The 24,210-nt window shown below is 37.8% G+C and overlaps 1 protein-coding gene across 1 annotated transcript in view; it reads right to left on the reverse strand.

The window, feature by feature from the left end:
* CFAP95 (cilia and flagella associated protein 95) overlaps positions 1-24,210 on the reverse strand; it is a 146,208-nt gene that overhangs the window by 16,849 nt on the left and 105,149 nt on the right. Inside the window, exon 5 of the mRNA XM_066254727.1 lies at positions 11,826-11,883. Within this exon, the coding sequence (XP_066110824.1) occupies positions 11,826-11,883 (58 nt within the window). The remainder of the gene's footprint in view (positions 1-11,825; positions 11,884-24,210) is intronic.

The following is a 24,210-nucleotide window of genomic DNA, read 5'->3' on the forward strand; positions in this document are numbered from 1 at the left end:
AGTCATGCAGACACATCATAGACCCTGGAAAATTACCCTGTTAACAGCCTTAATTTTCTAAGAAGTTTGGCAAAACCACATTTTATTCTATACTACACACACACACACACACACACACACACACTTTTTCTACTGATAAAAAATTGCAGAAGTGGGAACTAAAACCTAATTTAGTTCAGAGAAGTGATGTTTCCCACAGATTCCCTACCCTATTCAAGGTTCACTTTCTGTCCCGGCTTTTAGTATTTTTCGGCAAGTTATTCTTGTCCTTGTCTTCTTTTTAAGACCCTTTGAGGCATCCCTTCTTAGGAGGCAGAAAACTAAAGGCAGCTCCAACCTCAGGGGAGTTTCTTTCATGTAAATGAGCCCAATTAAACAATACAAGGCTCCTAAGATGTTGTCCACTTCTAACTCCTCACCAAGTTGCATTTTTGTCTTGGATAATACTCAAGAATATTTATCAATCAATATAAAACCAGCCAATCAAACTAAGCAAGTCTCAGAGGCCCCTGGTCAGGCAGGTGTTAAACATACAGAAGGTCTGGGCTGGGTCTACTCAGCCATGAGGCACAGGAAGCCCAGTGCCTAGGGCCCACACTCCTTTTGGAAGCTGACAAAAATGCTTCCATTTCTTTTAAAAACAGAATTTAAAAAATGAACGTAACAGCAAAGTAACTATAATTAGACCACTAAATTGCACACTAAAAAAAGGTTAAAATAGTAAATATTATATTATATATATTTTACCACATGGAAAAAAACACAGATGCCATTTTGAAAGGCTAACTCTCTTAAATGATAGAAATTCCTAGCTAAGCCAGGAAATGATGGTGTTAATATAACATTCATAAAAATCTCAAAGAAGGAAACTTTGGCACCTATAATACAGAAAATTTTGCTTAAAATAGGGTATGGAAGTCCAAAAGTATTTCCCTCTCCCCCCCAAAATGAGTATTGTATGCTCTAGTTTTATGTAATGATACTCACTCATTTATGGCAATAATTTCAAGAATGTTAACAATAACAGGGTCAACCATAAAATACAACAATTTAGTCAAAATAGGCAAGGAGATATAAAAGAAGGGAGAAAAGATGGGTAATCTTTACAAAATGCCAATGAAAAATATAGCCTAAAAATGTTCTTCTTTAATAAGCTTTTAAATCCAAAAAGTGAATATAATCCACTTTTCATTATATTTGTCTTTATATTTACAGTTGTAAAACTTAGTATCTATTTATATTTTTTAATGGAAGAAGGAGCCCATGAAGGTAAAAGTGCCTAAGGCCTAGGAAAGTTATCATGCTGTCATGGGTCCTGCGAGGTCAGGGAAGGGCGTAGGGCTACTGATGTGGCAGGGTTCTGGGAGATTCAAGGCCACAGCTGACTTTCAATTAGCACAAAAATATTAACATTTTAACAATGCTATATCCGTATCAGTACATAGAGGGCTGGTGGTAGGACAGGCCAATTCTGCTGTTACAAGGAATAATTCTTAAACAGATGTAGCCTCTTAACTGCAGAATCCTGTGTGGTCAATTTGGAAAGTATGTCAACTTTAAAATATAATTCTCTATTAAAAACTTCCTCAGCTTTTACCCTTGAATGAATTTGAATATGCAACACTTTTTGATTTAAAGAAAATTCAGTAGGCAGTCATATTTAGAAAAACAAAATGGTACTTCACACATGATACTGACCAACTAGATGGACCCAAATGGTAGCTGCACGGCTGGGAGGAGAAATCAACCTCCAAAGTGCTCCTGAAGTTTAATGTGCGCTGGATGGTCTGACCCAGTCTCTGGCCCCACCCTTTTTTCCTGCTGTCTGCAGTTCGATTTCCAACACCCCTATTTAGGAACTAGCCAATCCTTTGCTTTACATTTTCTCACCTTCTCAAGTCATTCATTGGCTTTGATTCCATTTAGAATCTCACTCCCATAGCCACATCCTGGATTCTGTTATTTCCCAGAATTGTTCTACCTCCGAAATTCCAATAAATGCAGTATTTCCTTCTTGCTCCTTACCTCCAATTTTTCTAGCTTTCTCACTCTTTCACTACCACCATGCTTGTTCTTTTTTCTCAACATTCTCATTCCCTTGGCCCTTCAACTTTCTGAGTTTGCTAGTCCCTGCCTGAGCTAATTCTTTTCATTACTCATCCTGAGTGTATTCCATAGACACTCTTATCCTCAACTTACTTGTCCCTGTCCAAAAGGTTCATGAATCTTATAAACAGCCAGCCATGAAACACTACATTCTCTGAAACTAATACTCGATTTTGGTTCTTTGGGGGAAAAATGGGGAAGCTTCTAAAGAAGATATTTCTCACTAAAATTAGGTGAGCCATAATAAACACTGTGTAAGGAATGAAGTTCTAAAGAAGTAGCTTGTAATTCTCTTTCATTTTTCTCTTTGAAAATTAATTTATAACTTTTTAATACTCTGTATTTCCTTACTTATTTCTAGGGCTACAGTGTGAAAACTTGTATTTTCTTTAAGCTTCCCATAATACTGTTCTACTTTATGTAAATATGCATTTAAACAAATATAAGAGCCCATAATATAAAAATTAATAAAGTTGCAATTCACACACAAAATTTGAAACATGAACCCAAACATTTTAAGATTTCACAAACTACATAATTACAACGGTGGTAGCCTGAGTGAGTAGTGAACTATGTATGCCAAGGTCACATGGTAAATAAAATACCTAACAAGTCAAAAAATGTTCTTCTTAATTTGTTAGTATTTTGTGAAGTATACACCTTTTTATATACAAGGTAACTTCAGTCACTATTCTGATGTTATTTAACCATCCACTATTGTAATTTAAAATATTTCTGGCCCTGGCCGGTTGGCTCAGTGGTAGAGCGTCGGCCTGGCGTGCAGAAGTCCTGGGTTTGATTCCTGGCCAGGGCACACAGGAGAAGCGCCCATCTGCTTCTCCACCCCTCCCCCTCTCCTTCCTCTCTGTTTCTCTCTTCCCCTCATGCAGCAAGGCTCCACTGGAGCAGAGATGGCCCGGGCGCTGGGGATGGCTCCTTGGCCTCTGCCCCAGGTGCTGAAGTGGCTCTGGTCACGACAGAGCGACACCCTGGAGGGGCAGAGCATCGCCCCCTAGTGGGCAGAGTGTCGCCCCCTGGTGGGCATGCTGGGTGGATCCTGGTCGCACGCATGCGGGAGTCTGTCTGACTGTCTCTCCCGGTTTCCAGCTTCAGAAAAATACAATAAATAAATAAATAAATAAATAAATAAAATAAAATATTTCTGTATAGTATAAGTATGTAATTGCAAGCATTCATTAAATGGGGGTGCTAGAAAGCAGAGCTAAAAACATGTCTCAAAATCAATTACTTTGGGATTCATTCAGAAGATGGCAGTGGAGTAGGCGGACGCACAGACGCCCAGCTCTCACCACCAAACTGGAATACAAATCAATTTAGGAAAAATCAGCATGAAAAACCAACTCTGAACTGCAAGAACAGCTCTCAAAAACCAAGGAGCAAAGAAGAAGCCACAATCCTGGTAGGGAGCACCTGAATCTCCTCTGCTTACAGGAATGGGTGGGGGGTGAGGCTGAGAGCTCAGAGAGGATCTCACATAGGGAAAAAAGCAGAAACTACTGCTCACAGCCACTTACCTGGCGACCAGGGAGTGAGGTGTGTTGAAAAGACCAGCTTATCTCCCAAGTGAAAAGGACAGGGAGAGGGACAGACTGTGAGGGGCTAAGGAATGCAGGAAACAAACTAAAAAAGCTGACTCATCCGTGCTGGAGGTGGCCATAGCTGGGGGAGGGACTGAACCTTTCACAAAACAGAGCTGAATTGCTTCTGGATCAGAGATCTCTGGACATCTATCCAGCTCCAATCAGCGCAACATGACACAGCTGAAAACAAGAAGTGGGGAGAAGGGGCAGTAACTCAGGTCTCCATGGAGATCTGAGATACACCTCCCCCTACTGAAGCTGAGAAAACACCCTGCCCCCAGTGAGATTAGCTGGCTAAAGAGGCCTTCAGAGTCTCAGGTTACACCCATCGCATTCCTGGATACAGTTTCAAGGAAGCCCCCTGCTGAGATCAGTAAACAAGACTATCACCTGTTAAGAAAACAAACAAATCAAGACTTCAAAGCTGCCCAAATCCGAAGGTGAATTACAGATAACAGCTGATACCAACCTAATAAGACCTAGAAATAACACAACTGAAAACTGGAGGCAGACAACACCAAGCCTAGACTCAACCAACTCTACAAATAAAACACCATGAGAAGACAAAAAAGTGCAATCCAAATGAAACCACAAGTGACAACTTCAGGAGATGAACTGAGTGATATGGAAATAATCAAACTTCCAGATGCGGAGTTCAAAATAATGATTGTAAGGATGCTTAGGGATCTTAGAACAACAATGGATGGTCACTACGAACACCTAAATAAAGAAATAGCAAGTATAAAAAAGAATCAGTCGGAGATGACAAATACAATATCAGAAATAAAGACCACAATGGAAAAAATTAAAAACAGGATAGATAGAGCAGAGGATCGAATCAGCAAATTAGAGGACAACTGGAATGAAGGCATGAAAACAGAGAAGAAAAGAGAAAAGAGACTCAAAAAGTCAGAGGAAACCCTTAGAGAGCTCTGTGACAACATGAAGAGAAATAACATCCGCATCATAGGGGTTCCTGAAGAAGAAGAAAAAGAACAAGGAATAGAGATGTTGTTCAATCATATCATAGCTGAAAACTTTCCTAAATTAATACAAGAGAAACTCTCACAAGTCCAAGAAGCACAGAGGACTCCATTAAAGAGAAACCCAAAGAAACCTACACCAAGACACATCATAATTAAAATACCAAAGCTAAGCGATAAAGAGAAAATATTAAAAGCTGCAAGAGAAAAAAAAAGTTATCACCTACAAAGGAGCCCCCATAAGGATGACATCTGACTTCTCAACAGAAACACTTGAGGCCAGAAGGGAATGGCAAGAAATATTTAAAGTAATGCAGAACAAGAACCTACAACCAAGACTACTTTATCCAGCAAGGCTATCGTTTAAAATCGAAGGAGAAATAAAAAGCTTCCCAGACAAAAAACAACTCAAGGAATTCATTACAACCAAACCAATGCTGCAGGAAATGTTAAGGGACCTGCTGTAAATAGATCAAAGTGGGAAAAGAATATAGCAAAACAGGAATACACCTTTAAAAAAGAAAATGGCAATAAACAACTACATATCAATAATAACCTTAAATGTAAATGGATTAAATGATCCAATCAAAAGACATAGGGTAGCTGCGTGGATAAGAAAACAGGACCCATACATATGTTGTCTACAAGAGACATACCTTAGAACAAAAGACACACATAGATTGAAGGTAAAAGGATGGAAAAAAACATTTCATGCAAACGGAAATGAAAAAAAAGCTGGGGTAGCAATACTTATATCAGACAAATTGGACTTTAAAACAAAGGATATAGTAAGAGATAAAGAAGGCCACTACATAATGATAAAGGGAGCAATCCAACAGGAAGATATAACTATTATAAATATCTATGCACCTAATATAGGAGCACCCAAATATATAAAGCAGACTTTGATGGACTTAAAGGGCGAGATCAACAGCAATATTATAATAGTAGGGGATATCAATAACCCATTAACATCACTAGATAGATCCTCAAGAAAGAAAATTAACAAAGAAACAGCAGACTTATTGGAAACACTAGATCAACTCGATTTAATAGATATCTTCAGAACCTTTCACCCTAAAGCAGCAGAATATACATTCTTTTCAAGTGCTCATGGTACATTCTCTAGGATAGACCACATGTTAGGGCACAAAAGTGCTCTCAACAAATTTAAGAAGACTGAAATCATATCAAGCACTTTCTCCGATCACAACGGCATAAAACTAGAAATGAATCACAACAGAAAAGCTCAAAAATTCTCAAACACATGGAAACTAAATAGCAGGGTGTAAAATAATGAATGGATTAAGAATGAGATCAAAGAAGAAATTAAAAAATTCCTAGAAACGAATGACAATGAGCACACAACAACTCAAAATTTATGGGACACAGCGAAAGCAGTGCTGAGAGGGAAGTTCATAGCACTACAGGCACACTTTCAGAAGCTAGAAAAAGCTCAAATAAACAACTTAACCCTGCATCTAAAAGAACTAGAAAAAGAACAGCAAGTAAAGCCCAAATGAGGTAGAAGGAAGGAAATAATAAAGATCAGAGCAGAAATAAATGACATAGAGGCTAAAGAAACAATACAGAGGATCAATGAAACTAGGAGCTGGTTCTTTGAAAAGGTAAACAAGATTGATGAACCTTTAAGTAGACTCACCAAGAAAAAGAGAGAGAGGACTCAAATAAATAAAATTAGAAATGAGAGAGGAGAAATAACAACTGACACAACAGAAATACAAAATATTGTAAGAAAATACTATGAAGAACTGTATGCCAAAAAACTAGACAACCTAGATGAAATGGACAATTTCCTTGAAGCATACAATCTTCCAAAAATCAATCTGGAAGAATCAGAAAAACCTAAACAGACAGATTACAACAAATGAGATAGAAACAGTTATCAAAAAACTCCCAACAAAGAAAAGTCCGGGGCCCGATGGCTTCACAATGGAATTCTACCAAATAGACAAAGAAGAACTAACTCCTATCCTTCTCAAACTATTTCAAAAAATTCAAGAGGAAGGAAGACTTCCAAGCTCCTTTTATGAGGTGAGCATAATTCTGATTCTAAAACCAGGCAAAGACAACACAAAGAAAGAAAATTATAGTCCGATATCTCTGATGAATATAGATGCTAAAATCCTCAACAAAATATTAGCAAACCGGATCCAGCAATATATGGAAAAAATCATACACTATGATCAAGTGGGATTTATTCTGGGGAGGCAAGGCTGGTACAATATTCGTAAATCAATCAATGTGATTCATCACATAAACAAAAAGAAGGAGAAAAACCATATGATAATATTAATAGATGCAGAAAAAGCATTTGATAAAATCCAGCACCCATTCATGATCAAAACTCTCAGCAAAGTGGGAATATAGGGAACATACCTCAACATGATAAAAGCCATCTATGAGAAACCCACAGCCAACATCATACTCAATGGGAAAAAATTAAAAGCAATACCCTTAAGATCAGGAACAAGGCAGGGGTGCCCCCTTTCACCACTCTTATTTAACATGGTCCTGGAAGTCCTAGAAACAGCAATCAGACAAGAAGAAGAAATAAAAGGCATTCAAGTTGGAAAAGAAGAAGTAAAACTATCATTATTTGCAGATGATATGATATTGTATATAGAAAACCCTAAAGTCTCAGTCAAAAAGTTACTGGACCTGATAAATGAATTCAGCAAAGTGGCAGGATATAAAATCAATACTCAGAAATCAGAGGTATTTTTATACACCAACAATGAACAGTCAGAAAGAGAAATTAAGAAAACAATCTCCTTCACAATTACAACCTAAAAAATAAAGTACCTAGGAATAAACTTAACCAAAGAGACTAAAGACTTGTACTCGGAAAATTACAAAGCATTGATAAAAGAAATCAAGGAAGATACAAACAAGTGGAAGCATATACCGTGCTCATGGTTAGGAACAATAAACATCATTAAAATGTCTATATTACCCAAAGCAATCTATAAATTCAATGCAATACCAATGAAAATACCAATTACATACTTCAAAGATATAGACCACATATTTCAAAAATTTATATGGAACCAAAAGAGAACACGAATAGCCTCAGCAATCCTAAAAAAGAAGAATAAAGTGGGAGGTATCACACTTCCAGATATCAAGTTATTCTACAAGGCCATTGTACTCAAAACAGCCTGGTACTGGCATAAGAACAGGCATATAGATCAATGGAACAGAACAGAGAACCCAGAAATAAACCCACAGTTCTATGGACAACTGATATTTAACAAAGGAGGTAAGACAATACAATGGAGTAAAGACAGCCTCTTTAACAAATGGTGTTGGGAAAATTGGACAGCTACCTGCAAAAAAATGAAACTAGATCACCAGCTTTCACTACTCACAAAAATAAACTCAAAATGGATAAAAGACTTAAATGTAGGCCGTAAAACCATAAGCATCTTAGAAGAAAACATAGGCAGTAAGCTCTCGAACATCTCTCAGAGCAATATATTTGCTGATTTATCTCCATGGGGAAGTGAAATAAAAGACAGGATAAACAAATGGGACTATATCAAACTAAAAAGCTTTTGCACAGCTAAAGACAACAAGAACAGAATAAAAAGACAAACTACACAATGGGAGAATATATTTGACAATATGTCTGATAAGGGGTTAATAACCAAAATTTATAAAGAACTTGTAAAACTCAACACCAGGAAGATAAACAACCCAATCCAAAAATGGGCAAAAGAGATGAATAGACACTTCTCCAAAGAGGACATACAGATGGCCAATAGGCATATGAAAAAATGCTCAACATCACTAATCATTAGAGAAATGCAAATTAAAACCACAATGAGATATCACCTCACACCAGGCAGAATGGCACTTATCAACAAAACAACACAGAATAAGTGCTGGCGAGGATGTGGAGAAAAGGGAACCCTCCTGCACTGCTGGTGGGAATGCAGACTGGTGCAGCCACTGTGGAAAACAGTATGGAGATTCCTCAAAAAACTGAAAATCGAACTGCCTTTTGACCCAGCTATCCCACTTTTAGGAATATACCCCAAGAACACCATAGAACGGCTCCAAAAGGAAAAATGCTCCCCCATTTTTGTGGCAGCATTGTTCACAATAGCGAAGATCTGGAAACAGCCCAAGTGTCCGTCAGAGGATGAGTGGATTAAAAAGCTTTGGTACATATATACTATGGAATACTACTCAGCCATAAGAAATGATGACATCGGATCATTTACAATAACATGGATGGACCTTGATAACATTATACGGAGTGAAATAAGTAAATCAGAAAAAAAAAACACAAAAAAAACTAAGATGAATCCATACATAGAAGGGACATAAAAATGAGACTCAGAGACATGAATAAGAATGTGATGGCAATAGGGGTGGGGGGTGGGGGCAGGGGGGATAGGGTGAAGAAGGAGAGAGGGGTTGGGGGAGGGGAGGGGCACAAAGAAAACCAGATAGAAGGTGACAGAAGACAATTTAACTTTGGGGGAGAGGTATACAGCACAATCAAATGTCAAAATAATCTAGAGGTGTTTTCTCTCAACATATGTACCCTGATTTATCAATGTCACTGCATTAAATTTAATAAATTTTAAAAAAAGAAAAAAAAAGAATCTAAAAAAAAAAAATCAATTACTTTGGCATGAAATTCAAGAGTGAATAAACAAAACTAAAGCCAAGCAACTGCCATGGCATACTGTGCTGTTACTGTGGAAATAGCAATGGAGAAACATTAGATATAATGCTGCAAAAATTAAAACCATAAATATGTAGCACAATGGCTATAGACTTATGTGCTCTGATACTACAGACCACATTCTTTACATTTCTGCCTACGGGGAAATTAGTCCTTTGAACTTTGTGAGTTTTTAATTATGTCTTCAACTTCCTCTGGTTTTGAGTTGTAACCAAGTTTAATGTATATAAGGAAATGAACCTGACCTGCATTTTTAAAAATAACATTTATTTCCTTGTGGGTTTTTTTTTTCTGATTATAAACAGAAAATCAGGCTGAAAAATGTAAAGATGAAGAAAATCACCTACAATCTCACCATTCAACGGCCAACTTCAATAGCATATTGACAGTTGCTTCAGTTTGTTTCTCCATATTTTTATAGTTTTGATAAAATATATGTTCAATTTTATATCTTAATGTTATTTTTAAGTTAAATAAAATTTATCAAGACACTATCTATGGATGTTATAAAGGCTGTAATAATCTCACCATGTGATTAGAGCATATTCAATTAGTACTCTTTCTAATACTAAAACATTAGGCACTTTCCAAGTTTTACCATTATAAATAGTCCAGTGGTGAGTATCTTTGGATTTTAGATTATTTTTCTTTGGGGAAATTTCTTAGGAAAATTATTAGATCTAATAGTACATACTGCCAAATTCCTTTCCAGAAAGATGAAAACAATTGACAATTTGCCTGGTAACAGACAAAATAATCCATCTTACCTCATCTTCACCCTGTTGAGTATTAAATTTATAAATTTCTTTTATAATTAATTTAGTTTTCCAGTCCTCAAATGGTTTTCTAGTCTATTCCCTTTTATTTGAGATTTATTGGAGTGTATACTTAAAAATTAATGGTTACACACAAAAATTTATTATCTTTTTTGGAATCTCTTATGGCAGGGGTCCCCAAACTACGGCCCATGGGCCGCATGCGACCCCCTGAGGCCATTTATCTGGCCCCCGCTGCACTTCTGGAAGGGGCACCTCTTTCATTGGTGGTCAGTGAGAGGAGCATAGTTCCCATTGAAATACTGGTCAGTTTGTTGATTTAAATTTCCTTGTTCTTTATTTTAAATATTGTATTTGTTCCCTTTTTTTTTTTACTTTAAAATAAGATATGTGCAGTATGCATAGGGATTTGTTCATAGTTTTTTTATAGTACGGCCCTCCAACAGTCTGAGGGACAGTGAACTGGCCCCCTGTGTAAAAAGTTTGGGGACCCCTGTCTTATGGGTTGCAGTCAGATGGCAACTGAAGTTGGAGTCCAGGCCCAACTAGGCTAGATGTCCAAGATGGCTTCTTCATTTATAAGTCAAGCTCAGCAGTCTTTCTTTTCCCTGCTTCTCCCTCTAGCACAGTAGCCTGGATTTCTTACAAAGTGGCTCAGGGCTCCAAAAGTTGGGAACAGTCTTTTAAAAACTAGGCCTAGATCTGTCACAGGGTCACTTTTGTCATGTTCTGCTGATCAAACCCAGGACCTGACAGTCCAGTTTCAAAAAGCAGGGAAACATTTGCATCTTGCTGGGCAAGCGGCCTGCCCCAACAGGGCAGCTGCCATCTTTGGAAACAATCTCCCACATCTTTTCTGTTGATCTTATTAATCTAAAGTTTTCTGCACAGAAATATTTTAAATTGTGTTGCTAAAGTAATCATATGCTTTTTATTTTATAGTTTTCTACCCAGTTAGTGCTGATACAAAGGAAAAATACTGTTTTTCATATGCTTATATGGTATTTACTCAACTTACTAAATGGTCTTATTTATTTTAATTCTCAGTTTAATATCATGGTTCTACTAAGAAGATAATCATACCATCTTAAAATAAAGATAACTTTTTTCTTCTCTTTTTAAATAGTCAAATCTCGTATCTATTGTATTGCTTAAGTGTTTCAGAACAAGGCTAATAATATGCGGCCTTGTTCTGGTTCTGTTGTGTATTTTTTAAGTACAGGTCTATTAAAGTTATAAACTGGACATATTTTATTAACATAGACATTTCCCAGAGCTAAATTAAGCCATTTATTGTTATGTGTCAATACAATATAAAAGAATAGAAAGGTAGGTTCTTATTCCAGATAAATTAAATTTAGGGACAGAGATAATAAAACAGGATGAGGAAGAAAGCAACTAATATGTTCTGGACACTGCAATATCTTCTCCCTGAGATCAATTAACATCTAAAAATAAATCATAAAACATTCTATTGACTCCCTCAAATAAAAAATATTTCTAAATAAATATAAAACATCATAAATCTCAGTGATGTGTCCTTTCTTCCCAAGCTTTACTGTTTACACTAGTTGTAAAGAATCATTTTATGTGTATAAATAAGTATTAGAATATGGCTTTCCAGCCCTCTTATACTCACAAGTGGCTTATAATCATACGGTGAAGTGTAGTTTTCAGCATACGTCGTCAATGCACACCTAGGAGGGATAAGTCAATATCTGAGAAAAGAATGACTTCAAAAACAAAAATACTTAAAATTTTTAGTGGTATATATGCTACATAAAATAAAAACATTTCAAGAATGATTGGCCCTACTAAAAGTTTTAAAACCCACAGCTCTATCAGTCTTATTTATATTGTTACCTACCACCAGCAGTGTGCCCCTCCTTCATTACCCCTAATTCAGCACCATCTACCTCTCTCCTGTGCTAATTATATGCTACCAATCCCAAGTCCCTGAGCTCAGGTACATTCCAGACTTTTGGGATTCCTTACCATCCATTTTCTGCCTCTCAAACATGTTTTATGCCTTACATTCTGATAGATGATAACTGAAAAGATAACAGAAGACAACCAGGAGGACTGAAATAACATAGCTTCCCCAACCTCCACCCCATTAAACACACAGAAATGTACATGAAATACGTACTTCCTCCCCCTAAGTGTATAAGCACAGCCAAGCTCAAAAGGAAACCATGAAGTGCTAGAAATAAAGAGTGTACTCATTAGAATGGGAAGCCATAAGCTGATGTCCCAACCATAGGGGCTGGAGTTTGAACTGCATATCAAGGGCAGAAGTCATGGCCTTGGGTGGGTTCACAGAAGGCAAAGAGCTAAACTCCTACTCATTGCCAAGAGTTATGAAAGGTTGTGCCACCATATAATAGAGACCAAAAAACTCCAGTAACCAGTCCAGGGAAACCTGTCAAAAAGTTTCTTTCTGATTATAACTGATGGTGGGGGGAAGTTATTCTTCAATGAAAAATTAAAGCTCTACTTCTGTTCTTGACAATATTATAAAACTAGATGGCCAAAGAAACTCCTCTAAAAATTGTACTAAAAATATTAAGTACAAGGAAAGTTAAACATTTTAATGCATGGCTCAGCTGGTGGGAAGATAAGAGAGTTCAACAAATAAAAGAATTCTGGCCTGACCAGGCAATGACGCAGTGGATAGAGCATTGGACTAGGATGCAGAGGACCCAGGTTTGAGACCCCGAGGTCGCCAGCTTGAGCATGGGCTCATCTGGTTTGAGCAAGGCTCACCAGCTTGGACCAAGGTCCCTGGCTCAAGCAAGGGGTCACTCGGTCTGCTGTAGCCCTCCGATCAAGACACATGTGAGAAATCAATCAATGAACAATTAAGGAGCCACAACGAAGAATTGATGTTTCTCATCTCTCTCCCTTCCTGTCTGTCTGTCCCTCTCTCTGACTCTCTCTGTCTCTACCACAAAAAAAAAAAAAAGAATTCTAAAACAGGAAGGTCCAATTCAAAACAGTTAAATGATACAGGTAATTTTTAGAATTCTGGTGATAATCACCAATGCCTGTAACACTTTCAAGGTGTGGTTTCTAAAGTAGTAGCATTAGCATTATCTGGGAGCTTGTTAAAGAAATTCAAATACTGTCATATGACACAGAATGGGATTTCAATCAATGATGGACTGAATATATGACAAAGGTTCCATAAGATTATAATGGAGCTGAAATTTCTATTGCCTAGTGGTATAGTAGTTGTCATTGTAGCATAACAAATTACTCATGTGTTTGTGGTAATGCTGGTGTCAACAAACCTATTATATATAAAAATATAGCACGTACAGTTATGTAGAGTACATAGTACTTGATAATGATAATAAATGACTACATTATTTATTTGCATATTTACTATACTATACTTTTTATGGCTACTATAAAGAGTACTCTTTCTACTAGAATAAAGTTTTCTGTAAAACAATATGCCATGTTAATGCTGGCAGCCAGCTCACACATCATGTGATTGCACCATTTTCTTTTGTGCTAAGAATGCATTCTCGAAGTGTGTCTGTCCACACTTTGGTCTCACTGTAGATCTACTGAATTAGAAACTCTGAGGGTGGGGCCCAGCAATCTGTGTTTTAACAAGCCCTGAAGATGATTCTGATACACACTAAAGTCTGAGTACTGGCAATTGAACAAAAATTCAAAGTGTAACTTTCAAACAAGCAAATGGGATTATATTTTTCAAAAAACAATAACAACGAAAAACGAATATAATAGAAAGCAGGAAAGGAGAATAAAAGGAAAAGAGGAAGATTGTTTCTGCTCACTAGACAAATTAAAATTATAAAAATAAAATGAAATATTTTTGAAATCACAATGAAAGGGGTTAAACCCATCAGTGAAAGTATTTTCTCAGACTTAAATTGAACATCAATATGTACTATATAGTCCAGCTTTATGCTTTTATACATAAAATTATTTTCAAATAAAGTTTGAAGGTAAAAGGATATAAAAAGATATATCACACAAATATCAGCCAAAAGCAACTTAGAGTTCTTATATTAACATCATATGTAATTGACTCTGAGTAAAAAAATACTAATTCTAAGGATTTAGCAACTATTATCTACTGATTAAGGAAACAAGTCACCGAGAATATGTAACAAATCTCACAACATATAGAATATGTAAGGCAACAAAAGACAGACTAACAAAGATAAAATGGCAATTCCACAGGCATAGAGAAAAACTGTAAAACATTCCTAGATCCTTCAGTTCTTTAAATCAAAATTACTATATACATCCTCCCAAACAACACAGCAGCAAAGCAAATAAAATCACACAATTGTCCATGTATATAGTGTAACAGAGGCTAGAGAAGACTACCAACTTCAGTTAACATGTAGGTGGGAGAACAATCCAGAATCAGTAGTTAGATCCGGAGCCCAAGCTGCAGCAAAATCAGGCGGGGATTACATGGAAGAGAGGAGAGAGTGGCAACTCCATAGTGGGGATGGAACACAGAGGACATGCACCCAGAAATAGAGCATCCTTCTCTGAATGGGAAAAACTGAGAATGAATCTGAGACTAAAGGATCTGAACACTGGTTTACAAGAAAGAGGCTTGGAAAGTATACAAGACCACAATGGCAGTCTTGGCAAGGCACTGCTTCTCGGGAAGTTGCAGGGGGTGGGGGTAAGGGGGTCTAGTAAAGAAAAATATGAAATCAAGCTCAGAAATTAAGGGTCCTTGAACCACCCTTCTTCCAAAGTAAATAAAATAAAATAAAATGATAAAATAAAATAAATGAAAGATGCCATTAATGAAATTAAGTTCCCTTCACTGTTCTAACAGGAGAAGGCACTCCTGAACTAAGATATTGAGGAAACTGTCTAAACTTCTCATTCTCCCTCCACAGAATTTACCTGACTGATGTTAGTCCAGGAAAATTAAACATATTTTAGATATAACAAAAAGGGGGTGAGGAAGTCCTTTACCAGCATTTGTATTCAATGAAGTACTGGATATTGTAGCAAATGCAGTTAAACAAGCAAAAAAGAAGCATAATAATTGAAATGGAAGAAACAAAATGTTCATCAACCACAGATGATAAAATTGTTTACATTAAAAAATCCAAGGGGGCCCTGGCCGGTTGGCTCAGCGGTAGAGCGTCGGCCTAGCGTGCGGAGGACCCGGGGTTCGATTCCCGGCCAGGGCACATAGGAGAAGCGCCCATTTGCTTCTCCACCCCTCTGCCGCGCCTTCCTCTCTGTCTCTCTCTTCCTCTCCCGCAGCCAAGGCTCCATTGGAGCAAAGATGGCCCGGGCGCTGGGGATGGCTCTGTGGCCTCTGCCCCAGGCGCTAGAGTGGCTCTGGTCGCAACATGGCGACACCCAGGAGGGTCGCAACATGGCGACGCCCAGGATGGGCAGAGCATCGCCCCCTGGTGGGCAGAGCATCGCCCCCTGGTGGGCGTGCCGGGTGGATCCCGGTCGGGCGCATGCGGGAGTCTGTCTGACTGTCTCTCCCTGTTTCCAGCTTCAGAAAAATTCAAAAAAAAAAAAAAAAAAAAAAAATCCAAGGGACTGTTCAAATCATAACAATAGGTAGGTTTAGGGAGGTTGTTGGATATAAGATCAATACACAACAATGGTATATTCATATATCAGCAATAAGACATTAGAAAGCATAGTGGAAAATCTCATTTACAATTGCAATGAAATCTCTAAGGTTCCTATAGGAATATATGTAATAGAAGATTTACAAGACATTTATAAAAAACCACAAAATTTGTTGAAAGACATAAAATAACTTTTGTTTATAGATGGATGACTCAATATATGCTACATATGCATACATGTATGCATGTGTGTATATATACATATATATATAATTTCTCAAAAGTTTATAGTTTGATATGTTATATATAGGTAATAATTAAATTATAGTTTAAAACTTCTGTTGTTCAAAAGACACCATGAGCAGTGAGAAGAGACACCAAAGACTAGAAGAAGATATCATAAAATTGTTCAAAACAAGGTTAGTACGCAGAATAAAACATTCTTACACAACAATGAAAGATAGAATCCCATAGAAAAATAAACAAAGCCTGTAAAAACTGTTGATTCACAGAAGAGGAAACTGGATAGCTAATAAATATTTTAAGATAAATTCAGGCTTAAAATTCAGTCTTAAATTTAGTGACTAGTGAAGTGCAAAGTAAAACAACAATGACATACCATTTTATATGCATTAGATTGGTAAAATTTAAAAAATCTATAATATGTATATGGATATGAAAGAATGGGTATACTCATATACTACTGGTGGCAGTATCTTGCAAAATTGAAAGTATATATATCTTAATACCCAGAAACTTTATTTCTGAGCAGAAAAAAATCTTTGCATATATACTCAAGGAGACATGTATAAAGATATTTAAAGCAACCTTATGTAATAGTGAAAATCTGGATGCAAATGTTTGTCAACAGGGTGGATATATTGTATGACTATATAAGTGATGACAAATCATTTCTCTAAAATAATATCAAGCAAATTTGGTAAAAATACTAACCTGCATTATAAATAGGTAATGAGTAAATAAAGGAATGTTTGAATAATATTTATATGGAAATATTCAATAAATTTCAAATGGAAATATTTGTAATGTTAAGATGTTTAAGTGTTAATAGATGACAATGAACTTATTTCGCTACCTTATTCCAATCCAAAGTTATGAGTCAAATGACATAATTATCAGTCAAATATTGGAGTGTTGCTTTGGGCAGGCCAACCTTGCAAAGCAGCATTGGGCATCTCTCTACTCACTCAGAGCAGGCAGAAACCCATTCTATCATGCTCAGGCCCTTCTCCTCTTGTTATCACCTCCCAGCATAGAGTCTGATATGAGGTAGGCAATAAAAATATTTATTGAATGAATAAAGCAATAAAAATGAAATTAGATATAAAGAAATATGAGATTTACAATGAGAACTTAAATAGACGTGGAAATTAAAAGTCATCTTTTTGAAAATCAATGCGGCTCAAGAAAATGAAAACTTTTATAATATTGAATGACTTAAAGTTATAAACTCTTAGTGATTGTCCCCACCTTTTATCTGAAGGACAGGGTAACAATCTTTAAGTGATATGTTTCATCAAATTTAAAATAAGATGGTCTTTTGAGAGTAAAAATATGAAAAATCAACATAAATCTTCCTCTTAGATATCAGCTTCAGGCTGTAGCTGAATAAAGAATATAAGAAAAGAACAAGTCCATTAGAAGAAAAATGGCCTTCAGAGAAACTCATGAAAGCAAGAGGTGAGAAAAATAAGGGAGAAATTTACTTTATATTATTTTAGAGGAGTTGAGGCATCATCCTGGGGAAGCATTGTCCTGGCGCATAAATAGACCGCTCTGGTTCTGGGAGCAGAGACAGAGCACATCAATGTCAGTGTTTCAGTCCAGCCGATGGCAGCCAACAATGACATTAATTCATTGTCTGGAATGTCCAGGTGCAAGCTTGTCCCTCATGGCTCTGCGTATCACACCATTCCTACCTATTGCTGACAGGTCCAAATAGCCTCCAGCCCACATGTAGTCAGAGCTCTCCCATGGGACTTCTTAGGAAGAGAGAAGAGAGAGACTATTAGGAAAGGGCCAGTCCCTCTGCTGTGATGAGTACCATGGGATGTAACATCCCTACCCTCAGATGAAGAAAACAGGAGGAGAATCATGGAGGATTTCTAGTCCCTGCAGTCTCTGGAGTCCAACTCTTCCATGGAATTTCCTAGAGTTCCAAGTGTTATTCCAGTACTTTTAAATAAATTCCCCTTTTGGCCCAAGATAATTTTACTTGTGTGTCTGTCACAAGTGACAGAGTCCTAACCATTATAATCAGGCAATCAGAGTCTGAGGCCATTTATTATTGTAATCATACAACTAATTTCCCTTGCTCTGATTCCAAACACTCCAAACAACATTCTGATTACAGTTTCGCTTCCTAGATTTTTGTTTTGTTTGCTTTGTTTTAATCAAGAGAGAATGCTTTTATTAGACTGACATGACTACTGTGCTTGAACGATTTATTTTTCATTATAAATTAATTATAATTCTGTATTTTCTTATGAGTTGAAGGAGTACAAGCCAATCTACATGAGCCAGAGAAATTCTGAGGCATGGATAAAATGGAAGGAAATGCAAAACTCAAAACAAGATTCTGGTAAATTCACCAGGATAAAGCCATGCTGTTAAGACCATTAAAAATTGGACAGCTGACCTTCATCCAGCACCACTCACCATTTGCCACACGTGTCCTTTTTAACCTTTAGTGGCTATAACATAGAGAACTTCTAGAGATGCTCTGTAAGATGAGAAAGGAAAAGAAGTCTGATACTGAAGTTATCATTAATGCCATGATACTTGTTAAGGTGACCAACTGTTCTCCTTTAGGGAGGACAGTCCTTTATTTGTAAATTCTGTCCTCCCTCTAAAAGTGTCCTCCTTCATGTCCTCCTTTTTGATATTGGAAGACTAATCTGTAAATGCCCGTATTTGATTGATGCAGAGTCAATCCATTGTATGTGATGTGACATATTTGTATTTGACATGACGATTTGTCAAGGATCAGTACAGTGCGGTGAGTGTGATTATGAGATGCATGCGCTCTGCATGGGAGACCTTGAGAGAGCATACAAATGGCTTTGAGTACTTCTTACTGAAACATGACATGGCACATACAACATTGTAGACTCACGATTATTTCTTTCTCAGTGAATATTCAATCATAGACAGGTAAGCACAATTCACAATTTATTAATTCATTATCTATTTAATAATTTCCAAATACATATAATTTTATTTACAAGTATTTTCCCAAAATTTGAGTTTTAAAGTGGAAATCTAACCTCAAAACATATCTATTAATAACACATTTTGATTAAAAAGTTGCATAAAACAGACTTTTTAAATTAGAAAATGATAAATACACCTGAATATCACTCCAAATTAGTGATTTTGTTTGATGTTTAGTTTTACTAAATGAGTACTTTTTTCTTACAATTATTATTAAAAATTAATAGGCATGTAAGCATAATTACAATATAAAATATTACAAATGTTTTTATTATGCATTTATCATATTATAGTGTATTATTTTTGCAATGAATAAAATGTTTCTTTTATTTATGATATTGTTTTCTGCAATTTATTTTTGTCCTCCTTTTCATCGTAAAAAAGTTGGTCCTTATACTTGTTAAAATACCTACCTACAACTGCACTATCATCAGTGGTAACTTGTGTGAATCTATGACAAGATGATGCACTAAAACTAACACTCAGTTCTTAAACCAGGAAGTGTTGTGGACCAGTAATGGCAAAAATCCATTATAGATTCGAGGCTTGGCAGGGGGCTAAGTTCTCCCCCTTCCATCTCCATATTTGGCTTTGATGCTGAGTGTTTGCACCCACTCCACTTCCTTCCTTGGGTTGCAGGAAGCAATACACATGCCCTTCCTCTGACTCTTTGTTTTCAGATGTTTGTAAAATTCACTAATGTATACTGTTTTTGCCTTGGGAGAGTTCCTGTCTTAGCCTTTGATGTGCAACTTTGTATCAGGGTCCTTGATTTGCATAGGTCCATATAATAAAGCGAACTGGGGCTGGGAGACACTCAGATGCTGCCAGGCAGTTTGAGGAGTCCTCCCGGTCCCATCGGTTTTGTTCTGACAAAGTGTGTTTCCTTAATTCCGCACCGTTATTTGGAAGCTGCGCTGGTCCGCAGCAAGTGGCGCCCGAACAGGGACTTGAGTACGAGGAAACTAAAACTGAAGGAAGGTGATGGAACTCCCCAAAGTGAAGTGCGCACAGTGAGTAAAGAAAGTTTTTGGGGAAAGTGTAGTTGGGAGTAAAAGAATATGGGACAGATAGGGTAAAAAATAAGGGACCTTTTTGTAGAAATGTTTCCATATGAAGACAAATTGTTGTCTGAAGAGTATCAGGGTAAGCCGGAAACAGAGGAATGTGAATATGAGGATAACTTGAAGTCGGAGGATGACAGGGGGGGATGAAAAATCCGTGGCTATGGTTGCCTTAGCCGCGGGGCCTCCGCTGCCCTCAGCTCCATCCTACATTCAACCCTCTGCTCCTCCTTTCCGTTATCGGGTCGATTCCATAGTCTATAGCTCAAAATCTGGGAAATCTCCTCTCCAACAATCTATAGACCAGGCTCGAAATATAGGGGAAACAATAGATGGCTTTGCCTGTTTTCCTATTGTGGAAAGACAGGATGATACAGGGAGACTAGTGCGAGAACATGAACCTGTACCTTTTAAAACTCTGAAAGAGCTTAAACTTGCTTGTGCTCAGTATGGGCCTACTGCCCCTTTTACACTTGGTTTATTAGATACCATTAGTGCAAAGGCTCTTCCCCCAAATGACTGGAAGGCGATTGCTCGTGCTTGTCTCTCTGGGGGTGATTATTTGTTGTGGAAGTCAAACTTTCATGAAAAGGCTATAGAGCTGGATGAGAAAAATCAGCAAGAGGAGGTTGCTGTTACTGTAGATATGTTAACTGGAGAAGGACAGTATGCCCATACGGCAACTCAATTAGAGTATCGACCAGCTATTTATGATATAATTAATCAGCTAGCCACACAGGCATGGAAATGCCTGCCTATTCCAGGGACCAAACCAGAAGAATTTGGTAAAATTAGGCAGGGTGCAGACGAGCGATTCCAAGACTTTGTCTCACGGCTAATTCAAGCAGTTGAAAGAATAGTAGGGGATAAAAATGTGGGAAAGGTTTTAATAAAACAACTAGCCTATGAAAATGCTAATTCTGCTTGTCAGGCTGCACTTCAGCCTCACCGCAAGAAGGGAGATATAGAGGATTATATTAGAATATGCGCCGATGTTGGGCCTTCATACATGCAAGGTCTTGCCTTTACCACAGGTAATAAGGCAAGATTTCCAGGACAAAACTTTGATAAAGGACAGAACAAGCGAAGGAAGGAAGGTCAGGGAAGTACTTTTGCCCGTGGAAACTGTTTTCAATGCGGGGGTTCGGGGCATTTTGCTAAAAATTGCCCTGCTTTCCCCGGATATTGGTCTCGGCCTCTCCCTCAAGGACAGCCAGCCCTTAAGGCTCCGGACCTCTGCCCACTTTGTAGACAAGGGAAACATTGGAAGAATAAGGGGAGGCCTAAATGTACTACCGCAGGGCAGGGAAACGGACAATGGGGCCCTCCCCGGCCCCATCAAACAATAGGGGCAATGTCAGTGTTTCCTCAGCAAATTCAGATTCCAGCAGGCCAAACATTGCCCAACTATCCCAGGCAACAACAGGCAGTACAGGACTGGACCTCAGTCCCACCTCCCAATTCGTATTGACTCCAGAGATGGGACCTCAAGCCATACCCACTGGAATTTTTGGGCCACTTCCCAGTAACACAGTAGGAATCTTGTTAGGCAAAAGTAGTTTAACTATGAGGGAATTCTTTGTTCTTCCTGGAGTGATAGACTCTGATTATGCAGGGGAAATTAAAGTAATGGCTCACACTTTGAGGAATATAGTCACTATCTCCCCTGATATGAAAATTGCTCAATTAATCCTTTTACCTCTTTTAAGACAAGGCCAAACCCTGCTAAAGGGACCCCGAGAGAATCAAAGATTTGGCTCCACTGATACTGCCTATTGGATTCAAAAAATAGGTCAGGAACGCCCTGAAATGGAACTAACAATACAAGGGCGTAAATTTAAAGGGCTTTTAGATACTGGGGCTGATGTATCTGTTATTGCAAAGCTACATTGGCCTCCTTCCTGGCCCACACATGCAGCAGCCACAGAATTACATGGTATAGGGCAGAGTAAATCCCCTCAACAAAGTTCTAGTTTTTTACAATGGGAAGATAAAGAAGGTCATTCTGGATTTTTTCAGCTTTATGTGCTCCCTGGATTGCCAGTTAATTTGTGGGGTAGAGATGTTTTGAAAAATATGGAAGCATTGCTTGTCAGTCCTAATAGTTTAGTTAGCACTCAAATGCTTGATCAGGGATTTTTGCCCCCTAAGGGTCTAGGGAAAGAACAGCGAGGAATTCTCACCCCCATAGAAGCAGCACCCAATACCAGAAGGCATGGATTAGGATATCAAAATTTAGCATAGGGGCCTTGGTAGCTCCTGCTACCCCAACAATGCATTGTGCAGACCCAATTACTTGGAAATCAGATAATCCTGTATGGGTAGACCAATAGCCCCTTTCTCAGGAGAAACTTAGGGCAGCTGCTCAATTGGTACAGGAACAGCTACAGCTTGGACACATTAAACCATCTAATAGTCCATGGAATACGCCTATATTTGTCATTAAAAAGAAATCAGGAAACTGGAGGCTATTACAAGATTTGAGAGCAATAAATAAGACTATGGAAATTATGGGTCCTCTCCAGCTAGGACTTCCTTCTCCTACTGCCATTCCATGGAACTATCACCTTGTAGTTGTTGATTTGAAGGATTGCTTTTTTATTATTCCTTTAAGCCCTCATGATTGCAAGCATTTTGCATTCAGTGTTCCTTCACTTAATTTTCAGGCTCCCATGGAGCGATACCAGTGGAGAGTTTTGCCTCAAGGTATGGCTAATAGTCCTACCTTGTGCCAAAAATATGTTGCTCAAGCCATCTCTCCAGTACGAAGGCAGCACTCTAGAGCATACATAATTCATTATATGGATGATATTCTTATTGCTCATCCAGATAAAGACACTGTGTTGACCATTTTGCAACAACTAGAATATTCTCTGAAAAAATCAGGACTTTATATAGCTCCTGAAAAGGCACAGCAATCTTTACCTTTTTCTTATTTAGGACAAATTATTGAGGGACAACAAATTCGCCCACAGAAAATAGAAATCAGGACAGATCATTTGCAAACTTTAAACGATTTCCAGAAACTGTTAGGAGACATTAATTGGCTTAGACCTTCCTTGAAATTAACTACTGGAGAACTGAAGCCACTTTTTGATATTCTTAGAGGCTCAGCTGAACCAGCTTCTCCTCGGCTACTTACACCTGTGGGACAACAAGCTTTAAAGCTTGTAGAAAAGGCCTTGCAGCAAGCACAACTAAAATGCATAAATCCTGAAGAATCAATTACCTTACTAATATGTCCCTCAAGTTACACTCCAATGGGACTATTGTGGCAAGCTTCAGGTCCTATTGAATGGATTCATTTAGCTGTTTCTCCTATTTTGATATTTTATCTCCATATTTTGATCTTGTTGCCACCTTGATTATCAAGGGGCATAGGCGACTCTTGCAGCTTATAGGTTTTTGAGCCACAGACTGTTGTTGTTCCTTTTTCAAAGGATCAACAACAATGGCTCTGGGAAACTTCCACAAAATGGCAAATCGCTTTTGCAAATTTTACAGGCCAAATTGATTCTCACTACCCAGCTGATAAAATAGTTCAATTTTCATTAATTACTACCTTTATATTTCCTAAGACAATTGTTAATGAGCCCATTCCTGAAGCACCTACAATCTTTACTGATGGATCCAGCTCAGGAATAGCAGGCTTAATAATCAATGGACAGCTTTATACTGAAACAGTCACCTTAAAATCAGCCCAAAGAGTAGAATTACATGCCATTATCATGGCTTTTCAGCATTTGCCATACTCCTCCTTTAATTTATATACAGACAGCAGATATTTACTTATGGTTGTTTCCACTATAGAGACTGCTGTCTTAGGGACAACTGCTGATGAGGAACTATTTCAGCAGTTCCTCCTTCTTCAAAGACTTGTACGTCAACATACAGCTCCGTGTTTTATAGGACATATTCGAGCTCACTCCATGCTCCCTGGAGCTTTAGCGCAAGGGAATGCCCTTGTTGATCAAGCTACCCAAAAGAAAATTATTGGAGCAACCATGACAGATCAAGCAATTCAGTCTCATACTATCCATCACCAGAATGCTGCAGCCCTGCGTAAACAGTTTCAACTTTCTCGGGAAGCAGCACGGCAGATTGTTAAATCTTGTCCAAGGTG

This window comes from Saccopteryx bilineata, chromosome 2 (assembly GCF_036850765.1).
Source record: "Saccopteryx bilineata isolate mSacBil1 chromosome 2, mSacBil1_pri_phased_curated, whole genome shotgun sequence".
Taxonomy (NCBI): Eukaryota; Metazoa; Chordata; class Mammalia; order Chiroptera; family Emballonuridae; genus Saccopteryx; species Saccopteryx bilineata.